Source organism: Diadema antillarum, unplaced genomic scaffold (genome assembly GCF_040938485.1).
Source record: "Diadema antillarum isolate AM-2024a unplaced genomic scaffold, OU_Dant_1.0 seq00000649_RagTag, whole genome shotgun sequence".
Lineage (NCBI taxonomy): Eukaryota > Metazoa > Echinodermata > Echinoidea > Diadematoida > Diadematidae > Diadema > Diadema antillarum.
Window position 1 is genome coordinate 969,945 of NW_027271563.1, and position 18,046 is coordinate 987,990.

The 18,046-nt window shown below is 36.7% G+C and overlaps 1 protein-coding gene across 1 annotated transcript in view; it reads right to left on the reverse strand.

Annotated features, from left to right (window-relative positions):
* Window positions 1-12,260: 12,260 nt before the first annotated feature.
* Window positions 12,261-18,046, reverse strand: part of LOC139736500 (homeobox protein Hox-B7-like) — a 35,370-nt gene continuing 29,584 nt past the window's right edge. The window contains exon 2 of the mRNA XM_071647250.1: window positions 12,261-12,511. Coding sequence (XP_071503351.1) covers window positions 12,261-12,511 — 251 coding nt within the window. The remainder of the gene's footprint in view (window positions 12,512-18,046) is intronic.

Below are 18,046 nucleotides of genomic sequence, written 5' to 3' on the forward strand. Positions count from 1 at the left end.
TGCTGGACACGGAATATAAAACAAAAGAAGCATAAAGGCAAGAGAGAGATAGAGGAAGAAGGTGGGGGAAGAGAACTGAAGAGAAAGATGGTAAAGTCTCTGATTGCTTTCTCAATTCCTACGCAAGAAGACGTGTGGACAATTTATATATTGCTCTATGATTCATCGAGAGGTTTCATTTGGCGGGACTTTTATTCCGTGTAAATCATGTCTATGTCGTTCCCCTCCTCCTCCTCGCTTCCGTAATGGATTTATTGGTCTACATCTCGCGTTCCGGAGGTCAGATAAACCCTCTAAATTTCGTTACGTCAAGAAAATCAAGAAAATTTCGACTAGCGCACTGCGGTCACTGACCGACTAGAATTTATGGTTTTCACAAGCTCCTTGGTTTACCCACTACGTGATACTCGTATGCTATGCTGCTTGAATTACAGTATATATTATAGAGGGCGCACTTTTATACTTGTAAGTCATTATTTTGTCTCGTGTTGCTAGTTGTTGTTATTTGTAAACTTCCCTGCAACAATTTATCTTACTAACTGGCAATTTGTATCGTTTAAGTTCTGATGAGCCTAAGTTCTCTAATTTTGTTTTCTGCGGTAGATAAATACCGGACAAACAAAATGATAAGAGGTTATCAATATCAAACATAGGGTATGCTATAATCTATTATAATACCCCGAAAAAGATTTCACATGTCTCTACTTATATATAACAGTGGCATTAAAAGCAACCGTACACCCAAACTAGACCATAGGGGTAATGATGTCATCATTCCGTTTCTTATCAACCTTTTCACAAATTTTCGTTCATTTCGTTCAACCCAACCGATTATGAAGTCAATTCTTTAAAAAAGTAGTAAATGTATCCTTCGCATCGAGTTATTATGATCTAGTAATAAACTAGCAGTGATGAGCTCTCATGGAAATGTTTTGCAATTGCCAGATTATCCACAAAAACAACGACATGGTTTTCGAAAATATTCAGTTAACATTCAATTTTCGGTTTATTGTTTTGATTTGTTGTTGTTTTCTTTTACTCAAAACTGAAATGTAAGGAAATGACTTCAGCGAACGTCTTACTTAGTTAAATTTATAATATTGTGAATGTATTTAGGTTATGTGTCAGTAGCATATTCAACTTGAACAATATTGCATACAGATAATGATATCGTACACCCTCACACACGAGCACACATACACAAAATATTATGTGGAAAGGAAGATGAAAAAATACACACACCAATATTTTGAATGGAGGCTCCCTACTCTAATGCATTATACCCTTTTACTCTTTATTCACAAATTGATACAGAGCACTGTAGGATTATCATCACGTTGTAACAAAAACTCTTTCAAATATGAATTGCGACATGCCGTATCGTTTCACTTGAGTGGCAAAACACATCCAGCTTTATGACTGAAATAGAAGGAAAGCAAGAGGAAGTACGAAGAATTACGAATGATGAAGAAGAAGAAGAAGAAGAAGAAGGAAAAAAAAAGAAGAAGAAGAAGAAGAAAAAAGAAGAAGAAAAAGAAGAAGAAAAAGGAGAAAGAGATTAAGGGGGAAGAGGAAGAAAGGAATTTAAAGATGGTAGCGACTGCGCTGATGAAGTGACAGGTAATAATAATGACCTACAGGTGCCTTGCATTTCGACAAACGTTCGACAGCTTTTCCGTCAGAAATCCGTCAACAGATGGCGCTCGTTCAATATTCAACATGGTTCTTCTGTTCAATGCCTGCAGCTGCTCTAGAAACTCAGCTGCATATTTTGCTTCCATGCGCGTTGTCCGCTAAATTGTTTGCTGTTCCTTCGACAGCAAAGAATGCACAGAGAGAAATATAAAAACAGTTATACATTGTGCGTATATATTAAAAAAAAAAGGTAATCCAACTTTAGAGGGCTAATATTTCATAATTGTCAGCTATGGAGAGCGCATTGTTGGTTGCAAGGAAAGGGGAACTCTACCTCTTTCCATTGATCCCTAATTATGTTGACAAACATCATGCATGACTGAGCACACAAACTCAGTCAACAATGGCAACAATGACAAAATGCACTTTTTCCAAGTTTGCGTGTTATCGTTAAGGAACAATGCATGTCTAACTGTGTGGATGAGATCTGTCAATGAAAGTGGTCAAATCATCAGGCCAGCCTGCACGGCTGCAGGTTCGTGTTTAGAGTTTCTTCTAACCTTTCGTGGTTCACAACCTTCAACATGGCCACATTGTCGATAACTTGGTCCTTCCCTTTAACGCTAAACCATTACTAGTATCTATTTCACCCCCTTGGTTTTTCTCTCTTCATATTCAAGACATGGTGTGTCGCTGCGAGATATGTGTCGAATATGAACAGAGAAAAATGGACTGTGTGAGTTGGCCTCTGTTGGAGCATGGAGGTAGCTACCTCCATGGTTGGAGTGGCCAAGTTATTGAACAGGTGGCCATGTTAAAGGTTAAAGGTTATATTCTATAAAATGTTATGAGAAACCCTAAATTCAAACCCTACACACAAACCTGCATTCATCGGCTGGTCGCCTATTTGACCACTTTCATTGACAGATCTCATCCATGCAGTAAGACATGCATTGTTCCTCGCGATAACACGTAAACTTGGAAAAAGTGCAATTTGTTATTGTTGTCTTTAAAGTTCATGTGCTCAGTCATGCATGAAATTTGTAAACATGATTAGGTACCAATGGAAAAAGGAAGAGTTCTACTTTCCTCACAACCAACAATTTGCTCTCCACTATCTCTGCTGATAATTATGAAATAGTAAACCTCCAAAGTTGGATTACCTTTTTTTTTTTGATACGCACTGTCTTGTTCAGTAGGCTGTGTTCGTCCCTTCTTCATGTTCTCCAACGATTGTCTTGATATTCAACAAACTAAACCTCATCCATGTCACAAAAATTGCTTTAAAATATATAAAGAAAAACATTCCTAAGAACCTGCTAAGTTTTCTATACGAGCGAGGGAGTATAGGCCGCCCACCCCCCAAAAAAGGGGACCCAATATTGGGGGTACGACGACAAATCATGGTTTTAGTAATAAAATGCATTTTCCACAAAGTTTACATGTGTATTACTGTATTTTGTTTGCTTGTTCGTTTGTTGTTGGTTTTTGTTTTTGCTGTTTTTTTTGCTCCAATCATGTTATTCCTCTTTGTGTGTCTGTGTGTGTGTGTGTGTGTGTGTGTGTGTGTGTGTGTGTGTGTGTGTGTGTTGGTGAGTGTGTGCGTTTGTTTTGTGCACACAAAAGAATGAGTGTATGTGTCTGCATTCTTGCTGTTCTGGGGGAACAGCTGCCCTTTCACCAGTCTACGTTGATGGTGTACATTTGAATACTAGTAGATGATAATGTCGATCAAAACATAATGTAAGTTTCAAAACTCTTAAGAACGAAGGAGCGATTGTAAAAGAACAAAATTGTCTTCCAGCAATAATAACACAATCAATACGAGGTACACTGTTATAATGAAACACAGAAAGTAGTCGTTTTATTATTATCATTATTATTATTATTATTATTTTCATTATTATCATTATTATTATTATCATTATCATTATTATTGTTGTTGTTATTGTTATTATTATCATTATTATTATTATTATTATTATCATTATTATTATTATTATTATTATTATTATTATTATTATTATTATTATTATTATCATTATTATTATCAAAGGAGACGTTTGATCTCTCCCCAAAAGTAACCCTTCATGCATCAGTGCCGTATATTAAGAGAGTCTGGCCAACTCATAAATTGGACGCCATGTCGTTACCCAGCGTACAGTGCGCTTAAGGTTTTAGCGTGTGCGCTTGGGGGTTAGCGTAGTACGCGCAGGCGTCCCAAAGGCGCAAGGCACTGTGTTGCTTGACTCTTCTTTTTTTCATAGAGAGAGAGAGAGAGAGAGAGAGTGAGAGAAAGGGTGTAGGTTGGGGGGGGGGGGGGGATATTCTTTCATTCCATCCATGTTGAACAAAGCCAACAAGCAATCATTTTTACACATTCAAATACTAGTAGACCATTGTAGACACAAGCACCCAGGTATAGGGAAGCTGTCTAAAGGACATAATTCCTGAATATAAATATGATTTTTTTTTTTTTTTTTTTTTTTTTTTTTTGCTGGAAAAATAAAATAAGAATTCACAGTATGCCGTGTCGTACAATTTCACTAGACTGTATGCTATATTGTATTTAGCAAGCTGTCCGGGAACAAGAATATTGTATAACAAAATGATAAATAAATTTACAATTCTAGCAGTGCACAGGCGATAGACGAATTCCAAAGTTATTACTGTTTTGCGCGTGAATAACCATCAATTACCATCCTATTTAGTACGATATAGTTATGTATGAAACTGACATGAAGGCCTACTAGTATGTAATTCAAAAGGAATACGCCTATGTACAATGTACAACATGAAACGTCATCGGCAAGGGCGTATTAAGGTATGTAAAATGATCTCAAATTGTTTAGAAATAATTTTTATAAAAGACCTGTAATTGAACGAAAGCACAAATACCTGGATAACATATTATAATGAGGGATATCCTCAGTGACATCCGTACCAAATATAAACTACGATCAGGACCATTTAATAGATATGAAATGTTAAAAAAAAAACAAATAAAATTGTCCAAATGGCTACCGGTATACCTCAGCCATATTACATTGTTCTCTTAGCAGGTGTACAGTATGTCCCCCCCCCCCCCCAAAAAAAAAAAAATACAATCAGATTTTCGCATTGATAACACCCAATATGATTAAAATGTCTAAATGCTACTTCAGAGTCTTAAAATACAATATCTTAGCTCTATTTTGCAGAAAACCTCATTCAATTTGGTTAAGCGGTCATAAAGAAATGTGGATTGTTGTAAAGCATGTCATGAGTCTGATTCTTCCAAGTTTAGCACTTTGATGCTCTTGTGTGTGAATACAATAGACAGAACTTGGAGGAAAGAGATTTCTGACATCCTCTACAAAATTCCTCATTTCTCTTTGACCACACAAGCAAATCGAATGGGTTTTCTGTAAGATGTGGGCAATGAGTTATAATTTCATACCCTGAATTTGTATTAAAATTGATTCTCTATCTTAAAAGATATCATTGCGGAGGTAACGTTGTATTTTTTTTTTTTGGGGGGGGGGGGGACATACGGTAGAGTACGTCATGACAATGTTACACGACACTTTCATATTTATTGACAGAAAAATTGGCATGTATGTCATTAGATTTAATGCGTCGAGTGTCTACTTTCCTTGAACTATCATAGGGGTGAATGGATGACTTTTGTTTAAGAGAGCAAGTATTACTACCGGGAATTTTAGCATTTTTTTACTCGTAAGTTGACCTATTTACATATTTTCATGGCAATACCTTGAGTGGTTAGTTTAGAAATATGTGAAAAATCTTGTCATTTTACTATTTTCACTTGACCTTTGACCATCATGGCCAAAATCTTTCCCTACACGTAACTGTGTAGTAATAGATGACATGCAAATACCGTGTTTGGTTTTAAGTTTTTGCATTGGGTAATCTCCAAAGTATATGGAGGAACTGGGTAATAATATTTTAACAATAGATACTAGAATTTCAAAATTTTACCTGACATTGATCCTTGACCTTTGTCCCCCTCCCGTGACCCCACCCCCCCCCCCCCAAAAAAAAAAAAAAAACTTAAAAAAAAAAACTAGATCACAAAAGAATCACAATCGCCGCAGTAAGTTTCGTCTGGAAATACAGTCATGTACTCACCTTCAAAAATTGCATATAGATATGTGGGAAATAGTAATACGATCTTTATCACTGAAGAAAGAGTGATGTATGTTATGTTATTTTTTTATTGTCGAGAAACGGAATAAACTTGAATTTGAATTTGAATTTGAATCGTTTTAAGAATTTAACCATTACGTACATGATTTTGATCTTTCACTTTGAGCGTGTTTACACAAAAGCTTATAAGCTAAAGACAAAACTTCGTCCACTCACACATGCATACATGTCAAGTTTCATTACAAACGGTGTCCACAAAATTGATTACGGAATGAAGGACAGACAGAAGGACGGACGGACGACCAAAACAAATGCCTCAGGCGATACTTTGTACGTTATGGCGGTGACATACAAATGTGAATCAAAACTTGGATAGTCTGAAAGACACCGCGAGGAATCCAAAGAAAACAAATTATAATTTTCCCGTCGCTCTTTGATTTCCCACTTTTTTTTTTCTTCGTTTTGGATCAGTCAGAAAGCGGTGCATAATCACACTTGAGTCAGGTCGCTTCAAGCAACGCCATGCTGGGCAGGAATTAAGACATGACAAATCTTCAGTTTTTCGCAGAAAGATATCAAAATAACTTTAAAACATATTGTACACCTTCTACTTCAATAAAGTAGACAACGGCAATGACAATTCATTATCCCCACTGCACCGTGACTGATATTGGGGATTTCCCAAAGGCAAATAAAATTAGCGCGTAGCTGCGCGTAATGAACAACGGGCACTGCGTATAAGCTATGCTCGCGCCCGCGTGATTGACTTTGGTAACGACATGGCGCCTGTACATCACGGGACCAGCTTTTGACCAATCACAGGCTTCAAAACACATAAGCCAAAAACCGAGTTGGCCAGACTCTCTTAATATACGGCACTGTTCATGCATCAGTGCCGTATATAAAGAGAGTCTGGCCAACTCGGTTTTTGGCTTACGTGTTTTGAAGCCTGTGATTGGTCAAAAGCTGGTCCCGTGATCTACAGGCGCCATGTCGTTACTGAAGTGCGCTCATACGCAATGCCCATTGTTAACTGCCCCTTATTTGGCTTGGTTATTTTGTTACGTCTGAGCGTACACGCTAATCCTGTGACGCGTAATACGCGCGGTAACGACATGGCGTCCAAATTAGCAGTTGGCCAGACTCTCTTAATATACGGCACTGTCATGCATGATACAGCAGCGCCCTCTTTTGCTGAAAAATGATAACAATTAATGGTATGTTGCATTATAATATCGCGTTCAATGTTGCACGGACATAAACACACGCACACACACACACACACACACACAAATTGCAATATAACGTTATTTCATTTTTCTCCTCATTTGCACTTTTCCGCAGTTATCGCGTAGAGAATAAACATAACAATAACATATTTGTGAACGAGTTTATTTTCAATATCGAAAGAGATAAGGGTTATCAAGTCTATCTAAACTTATTACAGCTTTACTTATCAGGTTTTTTTTTTAATTGAATAAGAAGGATGTTTAATAATATGGTTTTATTCAAGATATCATTTCAGTAAGTCTTATAATCGGTTGACGATATGTTATTGTACCTAAGAATCATATTTTGAATTTGTACAAGGGCACTGTGGAATGAGATTTTATTGGTGTGTATGTGTGACTGTGTGAGTTTTCATCAGTAGTGCTTATGTTACAATTTTTATTTTAATGGATCATGGAAAATTTAAGAGACAATAAGGACATATTTTGTAATTATTCTATTGGTGTTTTAAGAGCTGTTACCAGTAACAATCTCATTGTTTAACCCTTTGTATGCTTTTTGTCCCGGTTGTGCAGTGATTTGTCCAGGGTCTTTGTTTAGGGTTAGTTAGGTTTCAATTCTTTAGTTTCTTTTGTATTTCTTCTTTTTATGTATAACTGTATATCAATCTTATAATTTGTTGTATTACGTGTCTGGGGATGCACCCTATACAAGGTCTGTTTTTTAAGCATATCTCCCCATTTCCAGCATTTCCGAATAATTAAAAATATTCTGTACTGTATCTTTTATTATGTATTGTGATGTTATTTGTGTTTTCAATTTGTGTAAAATATTCATATGTTTCAGTTGGAAATGAAAATAAAATGAATGAATGAATGATTAAATGAATGAATGAATGAATGAATGAATGAATGAACGAATGGATGAATGAATTTTTATGTACAGAAAATCCCTTAGCGTTGTATTCACACTATCCAAAGTCCGTTGCATAGAAAGGGTTAACATACATGCACTCAAGCAATCATGAAGTCATGAATCCTATCAAACAACAACAACACACCCTCACACGCACACACACATACACACACACATACACACGCACACACACACACACACACACACACACATAAGAATCCCGAATACACTTTGGCATTGATTTGAGACGTTTATGATATTTTTATTTATTACAAGAAACGAATGGCAGCTAAAGATATTAAACATGATAACATGCACAGAGCAACATCAAAGGGCAACGAGTAAACCACGAATCAGGGGATATAAGATAATCAGCCATCTTCTCTCAGTTTTGAAAAAAAAAACACAAAAAAAACTGATAATCTTAATTTAAAAAAAATCAAAGTAAACAACACACCTGAGTGAAGTCAATGAGTTTTGACTTGGCTTTGAACGAAAACTTCCCGGCAACTCCTGAATGAATTAATCAATGAATGAATCATGGCAATGATTACTTCAGCCTCACTCAATACACTATTACCGGTGTAATGCAGTTCTGTATTCATGACGTGGACGCCTACGAAAGCAGACAGCAAAAACAAAAGAAGAAGAAGGAGGAGAGGAAGAAAAAGAAAAGAAAAAGGATATGAAGAAGGAGAAGAGAAGAAGGAAAATAAAATGCAGAAGGTAAGGCAGAAGGTAAGGTCATGTCAACTTGATTCATCCCTTTGCAATATACATGTATCACTACGAATGCATGCATCTTTCAGTTGTCCTAAACTGCCTTTACGCTTATTTTTTTTAATTGTTTTTTTATTGTTTTTTTATTGTTTTGTTTTGGTCGGGTGATGTCCGGATCGTTAATCCGAAAATGAAAAGAAAGTGCGTACTAAACGAACCTTTGGAATTAGAATAATAATAAAAAAAACCCAACAACAACATCAAAACCTTATTTCGTTTTCAGACTGACGGACCTTCGCAATAACGAACCTTTTCTCATTTTCGGATTAACGAACCTTCGGAATAACGAATCTTATTTCATATTCGGATTAATGCACCTTCGGAATGGCAAATCTTATTTCATTAAATTTTCGGATTGATGAACCTTTGGGACAACGAACTGTAACCAGTTTAAAGAACTGTAACTAGGTTTTTGTTTTGTTTTTGTTTTGAAGAGGGGAATAAAACATGCATATAATAATAACAATGTTATACTAATAACACTCATTGCCTCAAAATAATGTTTTTTTTGACATTTTTAATCTTTATCCAAATTTGAATGACGATAAATTGAGATTCGAGAGGACAGTTCGGATTCGGTTGGTCCATATCAACGGCCGAAATCAAAATTATACTCCAAAAGCTACTTCAAGGATTATCATGGTATCAAGATATCAAGGCATCAAGATATTAAGGTATCAAGAGACCTCGCATTGTTGATAACGTAAATATTTATGTAGCGAAATTTCATTTGATATTATAATTCATAATCTATTTGGTCTTAACGCGATTCTGGCACAAAAGCTTTCTGACAACCTTATCACCGTGGAAATGAAATCTCATTTATAAACCAAACAACATGATTTACTTGCCTCCAAATGGACAACAATTAAAACACATTAATCAAATTCAAAGCTGAAATGAAGGCAATCAAAAGACAAGAAAAGTGATACAAAAAACAAAACGAAACACAGATCTATCAATGATAATAGCTTTCGTTTGTTACAAACTTATTATGTATATAGTAATGTACAAGTACTAGAATCCTCGATTTGGTAGTGTTTGTATCGGTATTATGTACAGGTTCGTATGACAATTTCAGATCAATTCATTACATTTTATGTACACTATGAGTACTACATATGAGTGTTTGTGCTTAACTAGATGATAAGAATACAACACAATTAACTCACCATACATCTATATATTGAATTCATAGAATACAGGTACTGATCTTGATTTGAGTATAGTGGCTTTCCCAATGACACGTTGACCAAAACTCAACGGAAACTCTTTTTCCATGTTTGAGTCTTTAAGTTGGAGATGGAATAAACAAAACAAAGCAGTACAATGAAAGCAGAATCAAAACGCCACTTCAAGAATAACTGAGATTACATAGTTGTACTGCAAAATTTTTAAAGTTTCCGCCCACAGGAATGTCCGGTATGCTAGAAAATCCCTACACGTAACAAGCCCGAGTAGCTTGCCCGGAAAGGGGTGACAGGGCCTAAACACGATTGCGGGTAAAAAAATATGCGTGCGCACCTCCGGGCGACTACTTTTGAGATACATGCTAGGTACTGTCATGTGCGGATCATCTACGGGGACCTCCGGGTAGTCAAAATTGTTCTTTGCAAGTCACACGCAAGGCTGGTGTGACACGGCCTTTAACATCGATTATACGGATTCAATCTTTTACAGTGGTTGTTTCTATCCCGAACTCACATTTCAAAACTAGTTTCAACCACTAATGCTGGGTTTTTGTGTCATCTGCAAATGGTAAATTATGCCTTTAAGTTAAACACAATCAGATATAGTATTGAATGAGGAGAATGCTATTACCTATCAACAAATCGTTACTAAATGGCTGCGTATGGAACAGATAAAAAAGGACAGGTTACACGTGTTCACAATTGATTATCCAGTAATTTGGCTGACAACCATGATGAGCAGAACATCGCACTAATCTTCAGACAGGGGTGTCATAGCTATTTGATAATCAAGGCAATCTGAAATGTAGACGTTGAACATATTCTAGGGCCAAGTCGCTACCCCCTCCCCCGCCCCTTTCCATGCAGCATCTATTTTGTACGCCAGCAAACCTTGATTTTTTTAATTATTAAAGTAAGAACAAAGTTCTTCATCATTTTGCTGAATATGTTAGCACAATGCTTGTCCCAATATGTAGCGTTTCTTTAGTTTATCAACCAATGCAACCTATGTGTGCTGAAATCAACTTTTTGCAATTTTCTTTGATATTGTACGCGATGAAGTAAGTTATACCTTATACCAACTAATTTTGTATATTATGATATCTGGATAATAGTTCTGTTGAAAATGGAGGACCACTAGAAATAAAAAATCAACTACACACAACCATCCAACAAACAAACACGAGTAACGAAAATTCAAAACGAGTTCTATCAGCCCGGATGAGAAAAAGGAAAAGAAGAAAAAAAAAACCAAACAAAATCTGACTAAGTCTGACTTGAATAGCGCCATCTTTAGGACGCTCTGAGAATCAAAATGAGAATGTTTGCATTTAATTTGTAAAATAGTGTTGGCCTACTTTCAACAGCTCATGTGATTTGGGAGATACTGCTTGAAGACGATGCAACATTTTCTCTTCATATAATTCTTTATTCTAATTGTAATATGGACGTTATCATCAATAAATGATCGAGAATGGATGTGATCTTAGCTTGTACACCAAATCTCCACTTAGTATTTTGAATAATAATATTTTTGGTATGAAGTACTCCTGTTCATAATTACAACACTTGTCAATAAAATTTTACATTGCTCACATAATTTTAAATCATAATATTGAACACTACTCTCTATACAGATGGCGTCCGAACAATGAGACAGAAAAAACAACAACTTATAAACTACATTATTATTGTTAGGCAGCATTTCAATGAATAATACCATTGTAGAACTTATCTCTCCTTATTCGGATCCAATCAACAAATTCAATGTAGTGAAAGATATGAAATAGATCAATACACGAGTCGCAGTAGTGATGATGTTGTAGCATCTTCAATTGTCTTATACACACTTTGATTTTGTCAGCACAAGACACGTTGCAGGAAAAACAAACAAAAAACAAATGGTATTGAGGAGTACCTGTCGAGAATATCATGTCAGCCTACAATTATTTGTGGTCACAAAAAAAAAAAAAAAAATCGGTCCAACGTGATCTCAGCTCAATATCACAACTCATGATGTGATTCGGTACCAAACGTGTTTCTTGGGGCGAAACATTAAGCAAGCATGTCTTAACAATTAAGCGTTGCATAATACTGCACGTTACGCAGATCCAAGAACGAGTGAGGAAGCAAATTCTAGATTGTTTTTTTTTTCTGCTAGTTCTTTGTTTGTTTGTTTTTTTTTTAATATCAGCCTCAATTGTCTTTTGCAGCCTTTATATATATGTGGAAATACATCTAGAAGTGTTCCTTGACATATTGTCAGACGACGAGTCATCAATCCAAATTTGCGAGAAAGAAATAAAAAAAAAGAGGGGAAGGGAAATGGTCCAGCTAATAGCGTAGCATTTCGGCGAGTTATTACGATCCCATAAAGTCTGCCATACTCGGCATCTGGTCCTGCTGGTTGGTCATGCTGCAGTTGGTCCCGTGTTCCCGCTTCCATTTCATTCGCCGGTTCTGGAACCAGATTTTGATCTGGCGCTCGCTCAGCCCCAGGCTCTGGGCGATCTCGAAGCGGCGCCTCCGCGTCACGTAGCGACTGAAGTGGAACTCCTTTTCCAGCTCCAACGTCTGCTGGCGAGTGTATGTCTGTCGCCCTCTCTTGCCATCTATGAGAGAACGATAAAGAACAACACCATCGAAAGTTAGGATCCTGTTTTCGTTTGTGTGTTGCTTTAGTTTTATGGCTGATTCATAAGTCCTTATCAAGATCTTCTCACATGATGTTGATTACCGTCGTTGGTTTCATTCTTTGTCTTTTCGTTATGTCTTTTTGTTTCGCCTGCCCAATTGGAGCGTTCTATAGCAAACGCAAAATAATTGAAAATCAATTTCAAGCAAGGTATAGCTGAGCTAATCAGAACCGGGTATCAGAAGCAGCGTCCATGTAAAAAAAAAAAAAACACACACACACACACACACACACACACACACACACACAAAACACACGTCATAATCTGTTTCTGTAGATTGATTATGGTGAAATGGGACCCATTTTTGGCGCGCATCACGCAACTAACAAATGAATGATTACACACGATGTAATATTTACAGGAAAATCTTCACATCGAACGATCATTATTCATTCTTGGTCGAATCAGAGCCAAGGTAGGCTCTCACATCGACCAGCTCAATAGAGAGAGAGTGTGTGTGTGTGAGTGTGTGTGAGAGAGATGGAGAGATGGAGAGAGAGAGAGAGGGGGGGGGGGAGGGAGGAATTGGTGGCCAATCATCACAACCTACGTGTTGCCAGCTATGATCAGACCACATCACACCACTGCGATATAAAAATTGATAATATTATCGTGCCTGATAAGAACCCTGTCACGTGATCGCTGTAGACGAGTGTCAACAGCAATTAACACCTTGTCTCGATTATACCATTATTTCTATCACGCATGTTTTGGATGGACCTTGGCATTGAAGCTTTGGATTACCCGGGGATCGGATGATAAAAGGGAGGTTGAAATGAGATTCTTATCAAGATCGATTTTTTTTTTCAGACAAAAAAGTATACAAATATATAAAATGCTCATTGACGGAAAACGCACATGTGTTCCAAGATATTACAAAACAAACCAAAACCTTTCTTATGTGGTTTTTCATGGTTACACACTAGCAGCTTTTCATTATTTGATTGTTCCCATGATAGGTTCACAATGAGAGGAACAGGTAAAACACCTTACGAGGTTTTATTGACACGAAAGCTATTTGGCAGTAATGGTTGGAATGTAGATTGTAGATATCTAAATCTGGAGATATGGTTACCTTACACACCATGTTTAATTAATCAATATTTTTATTGTCAATATCATCATAACTATTGGCATCACTCGTCTCTGCAATCTCTACTGTAATGGTCATTTCTGTCGACTTGTATTTATTCTCCAACACTTCTTCACTCACAATTACCCATTTTTCTCAGAAATATCAAATTGTTCTCAGAGATTTTCATCTATTCAGTGTCGTCTGAACAAAGACTGCTTAGTCACCGATTCTTCGATCGAACCAGTGTAACAAGAAGTAGACCCCCCCCCCGAAAAAAAGAAGAAGCTGTAAGTGGTTGGAAACAGCTCGAAAAGGACACGTTAAGATAATGAGTGTGTGTGTCCATTGATTAGATCATAACTTACGATAGCATTTTGTTCAGATGTAATTTACTGTTTTCATAATGGTTGATCCAAATTTGGCAAAATGCTGTATGTATACTCTTCTGCTTCTTGGACGCTTGTGTGCAGGGAGTATCAACAGACGAGGACATTAGTGACGTCCTACTTTCTATTCAAAAATACCCTGTAGTTTCGGGAGACATCCCGTCGAGTTTGGCTTTACTTTTGGCTTTGGTTCTTCATGGTGGTTGGGAGAACGTCATGTGACACGTAATAAAGTATGTTGAGGTGACACATCTTCTTCTAAGTGAGAGCCAATTGATGTGATTAATGAAGTATCATATTACGACTGCGAAAAAACAACGAAAGAAATGATAGTCAAAGCAGTTTCATCTTTGTGACATTTAACCGCAAAACGAGGGATAACTTTGACAATTGTTTGTTCGTCACGGTTTTCCTGAATGCATTTCAGTGTGTGGGTTAGACAAAGAATTACATTTCAGAAACTAGCTTGGTGAAAATTAAAAACAGCAACAGCAACAATTCAATCAATAAGTCTACCATCATGGTGCGCTTTAAATGTCCGTGTTGCATTTCTTTTTCTTTTTTATGCGAACATATGACAAAGGTTACAACGACAAGAAACAATTACTAAACAATTATACATGAAAGATTATTTGCCAGAATGGCCAGATCATAATGAAGATTGCAACGGTAGACGAATAAATCAAAAGTATCTTTTCTAATGCCATGTCTTTTTCAAATATTGGTTAACCAAACACATAATTCAATGCTTTATTGCATTGTTGGTCTGAGAATTTTTTTCTGCCGCTTGATATATAAGATACTTGCGCGATTTTCTAGATAACGATACAATAAGAGGGCACTACAATTGTATATTCATGATTTTTATTGACAGAGTATGATTCGTGTAAGCGTCTACAGGTTTCACCTCTTAAAAAGCAATATACTTATTTCATACTTAATGTATTGTGGCCACAGAACTTTCATTCAGGACGATGCCTGTTTGAATAACACGCATTGCTAAAACCAAACAAGGAGAACAAAGAAAACAAACACACATGCACACACACGATGAGCAATATAGATAATCATTGTACTTCATTTTACCTACAAGTTAAGGTTTAAACAGACGAGATCAACGACATGAAAATGACGACGCCTGGTCGTAAGGCTAATGATCTCGAGGGAGAACGTGGATATAGCCATTAGCTCTCTATTCCCTCCGACATCGCACGCATCCCCCCGGCGCGCGAAAATAGATACACCGCGCATCGCTCGCCGTGCACCGCGTAACCCAATATGAACAGATAAGCACGAGTGCGGAGTTCCGCATCTTTAGGGGCACTTGGCGCTTGGGGTAGCGAGCGCTCATCGGGAGCACTACGAAGATGATGCCACGGCGGTGGGCAGAAGATGGAAGGGCAACCCTGCATCAACCCCAGCTGATGACAGAGAAGTCGTAATCAAATTAATTACGGGCTGCCCGATTGATGGTCGGACCGTGATAGATTTATTGCGCAATATCTCGCCTGAAGTGTCTGATATTGTCGCTCAAGTTCATACCCATCCTTCTTCCGATGGATGGATTCAGAGCAAGCAGGCAAAACGTGCTGACTACACAGCGCACACGGAGTTTATTCATGTCAGTGCGTCTTCCTTTCATTCATTTCCTTTCAGATTAAAAAAAGGAAATACATGACTTGTATTTTAGTGATTTCGTTTTGGGATTGCCTGTCATCAAAACTAGAAAAAAAAAAAAAAACCCTTTGATTTCCCTTTATGACTTTGGCAATGCATATTTGCTAATCGAACAGAATGTACTGTGCAGCCGTTCACAGCAGCCATTTAAATTTGACACAATCAATGTAAGTGGACACAGTCATTTATAGAACCAAAAATCCAGAAATAAAGCTAAACACTGGGCTATTATGCATGAGATGAGCACTGCATAAAACATAATATTATGAACAGACTGATGAAGATGAAGTGCCATGAGTGTTAAAAACACACTCTTTCATTATCCACTCTGTTGGCAGATATGAGCGCAGGCATTGGTAACATTATTGAAACTATAAAAATGATAGGGAAATCTGTACTGAACAACAGACTATTGCCGTTACTATTAAAGTCGTCGTCCGTCATCAAAATGTTCGTCATTTTCTTCTTCTTCTTCTTGTTATTATTATTATTGTTATTATTATTATTACTATTATCATTGTTATTATTATTATTATCATTATCATTATTATTAATATCAATATTATTATTATTATTATCATTATTATTATTATTATTATTATTATTATTATCATCATTATGCTGATTACTATTATCATTATCATTATTATCATCATTATGATGATTATGTTATTGTTATTATTAATCATTAGCATTAATTCGCAGTGATACCAGCATCTTATTGTATTTGTTTGTGATGATGCTTTTCATGTCTTCTTTATCATGAACAGAGAGACGAATATCTGAAAAAAGTCCCTTTGACTGTGTGTTCTTTCGGGTTGCTTGTTTATCTGTTCTTCTTCTGTTAATGACAATCGGAACGGCATTAAGTTACGACGACCAATGGATGGCCGTAGTCCTACAGGTGTCAGCAGGTCAAAAACAATATACATGCAAACTGTATTTCTTAGTTTTATTTCTATGAATGCCTGGTGTGTGTAATGTAAACATTAGGAGGCATGTGTCTCTACGCGCCACACACAAGAGCGAGAACTTATTACTGAACGCCAGTGTATCTTAATCCTTTCTTTTATTTCTCTGTCAAACCTAGTTTATTTGACAGTCTATTTGACGGTCTATTCAACTGTATTTTAGTCAGGACATCAACATAACATTACTACTGCTACTACTATACAACAACAACAACTACTACTAATACTACTACTACTACTATACTTCACGTATTTCTAAATTATTACTTCTTAGGAAATTACAATTGTCTTTTTTATTCTTGTTTCGGAAGCTTCCTTGGTGCTTCCGGGATTGTTTTTTTTTTAGTACCATCTATATACCCATTTGGATTTTTGTTGTTGTTGTCGAGTTGTTTCTTTGTTTACGTGAACTCCTTGCATGATATTTGATTTTTTATTTCATTTTTTTTAATCTTTCAGGCAAATGAAACCTTTGTTTACCTCAACTAACATATAACTCTTTCTAACCGTAACTATTATGTATCCTCACTCTGCATGTGACAGCCATAATGTCTCCCAAACACGAAAAAACTTACCTCACACGTTTGGTGATGTCATAGCAAATAGTGATTATGGTATTAATATTCAGAATGGTGACTATGACATAAGCACACATTGACTACCACTACTACTGCACTTCTACTGGCAATAAAGGTTGCAATGAAAATCATCATGATATTATTGATTCAAGGTAAGCTTCATGACATGAAAATGAAGAAACTGATAGGATCGTGCACCGAAATTATATCAAAATCACTCTATATCAATATTTATATTCCTACATTTAAATCGTGTCCGGTAAAAGGTGCGCTAATCCCGTTCTAATAATAATCCAAATTTAGCATAATACAAAGGAATCTCGATTATAAGTAAAAGTTTTCCTTCCCGTTAGCAATGGTTAGTATAGACAAGAGGAATACAATCTAATGTTTTGCCGGATTTCGATCTTTAAGGCTTCATTAAGCGTTCTGTGGAGATGCGTCTCTTTACATTGCAAGCGAATGACAAAGACCCGTTACTATAGAGGAGAAGGAAAGAGTCGAGGAAGAAGAAGAAGAAGAAGAAGAAAGGCGGTTAATGGAGGGTATCATATGATAAATTTCCGACATTAATAATAATTTCATTTCACGTGTGAGCGGACAGCCGACCATCGGGGAATAGACCGAAGAGCGCCGCGGATGACTCGGGGGGCTTTCGGATTGGCAGCGCTCTTTGCCACAAGCGTGGAACGGGGGTATATCTTTTTGAGGACCGGCGCAAATTGGCATTATCCTAAGGAACAGATGGATGAAGGAACTTAAAA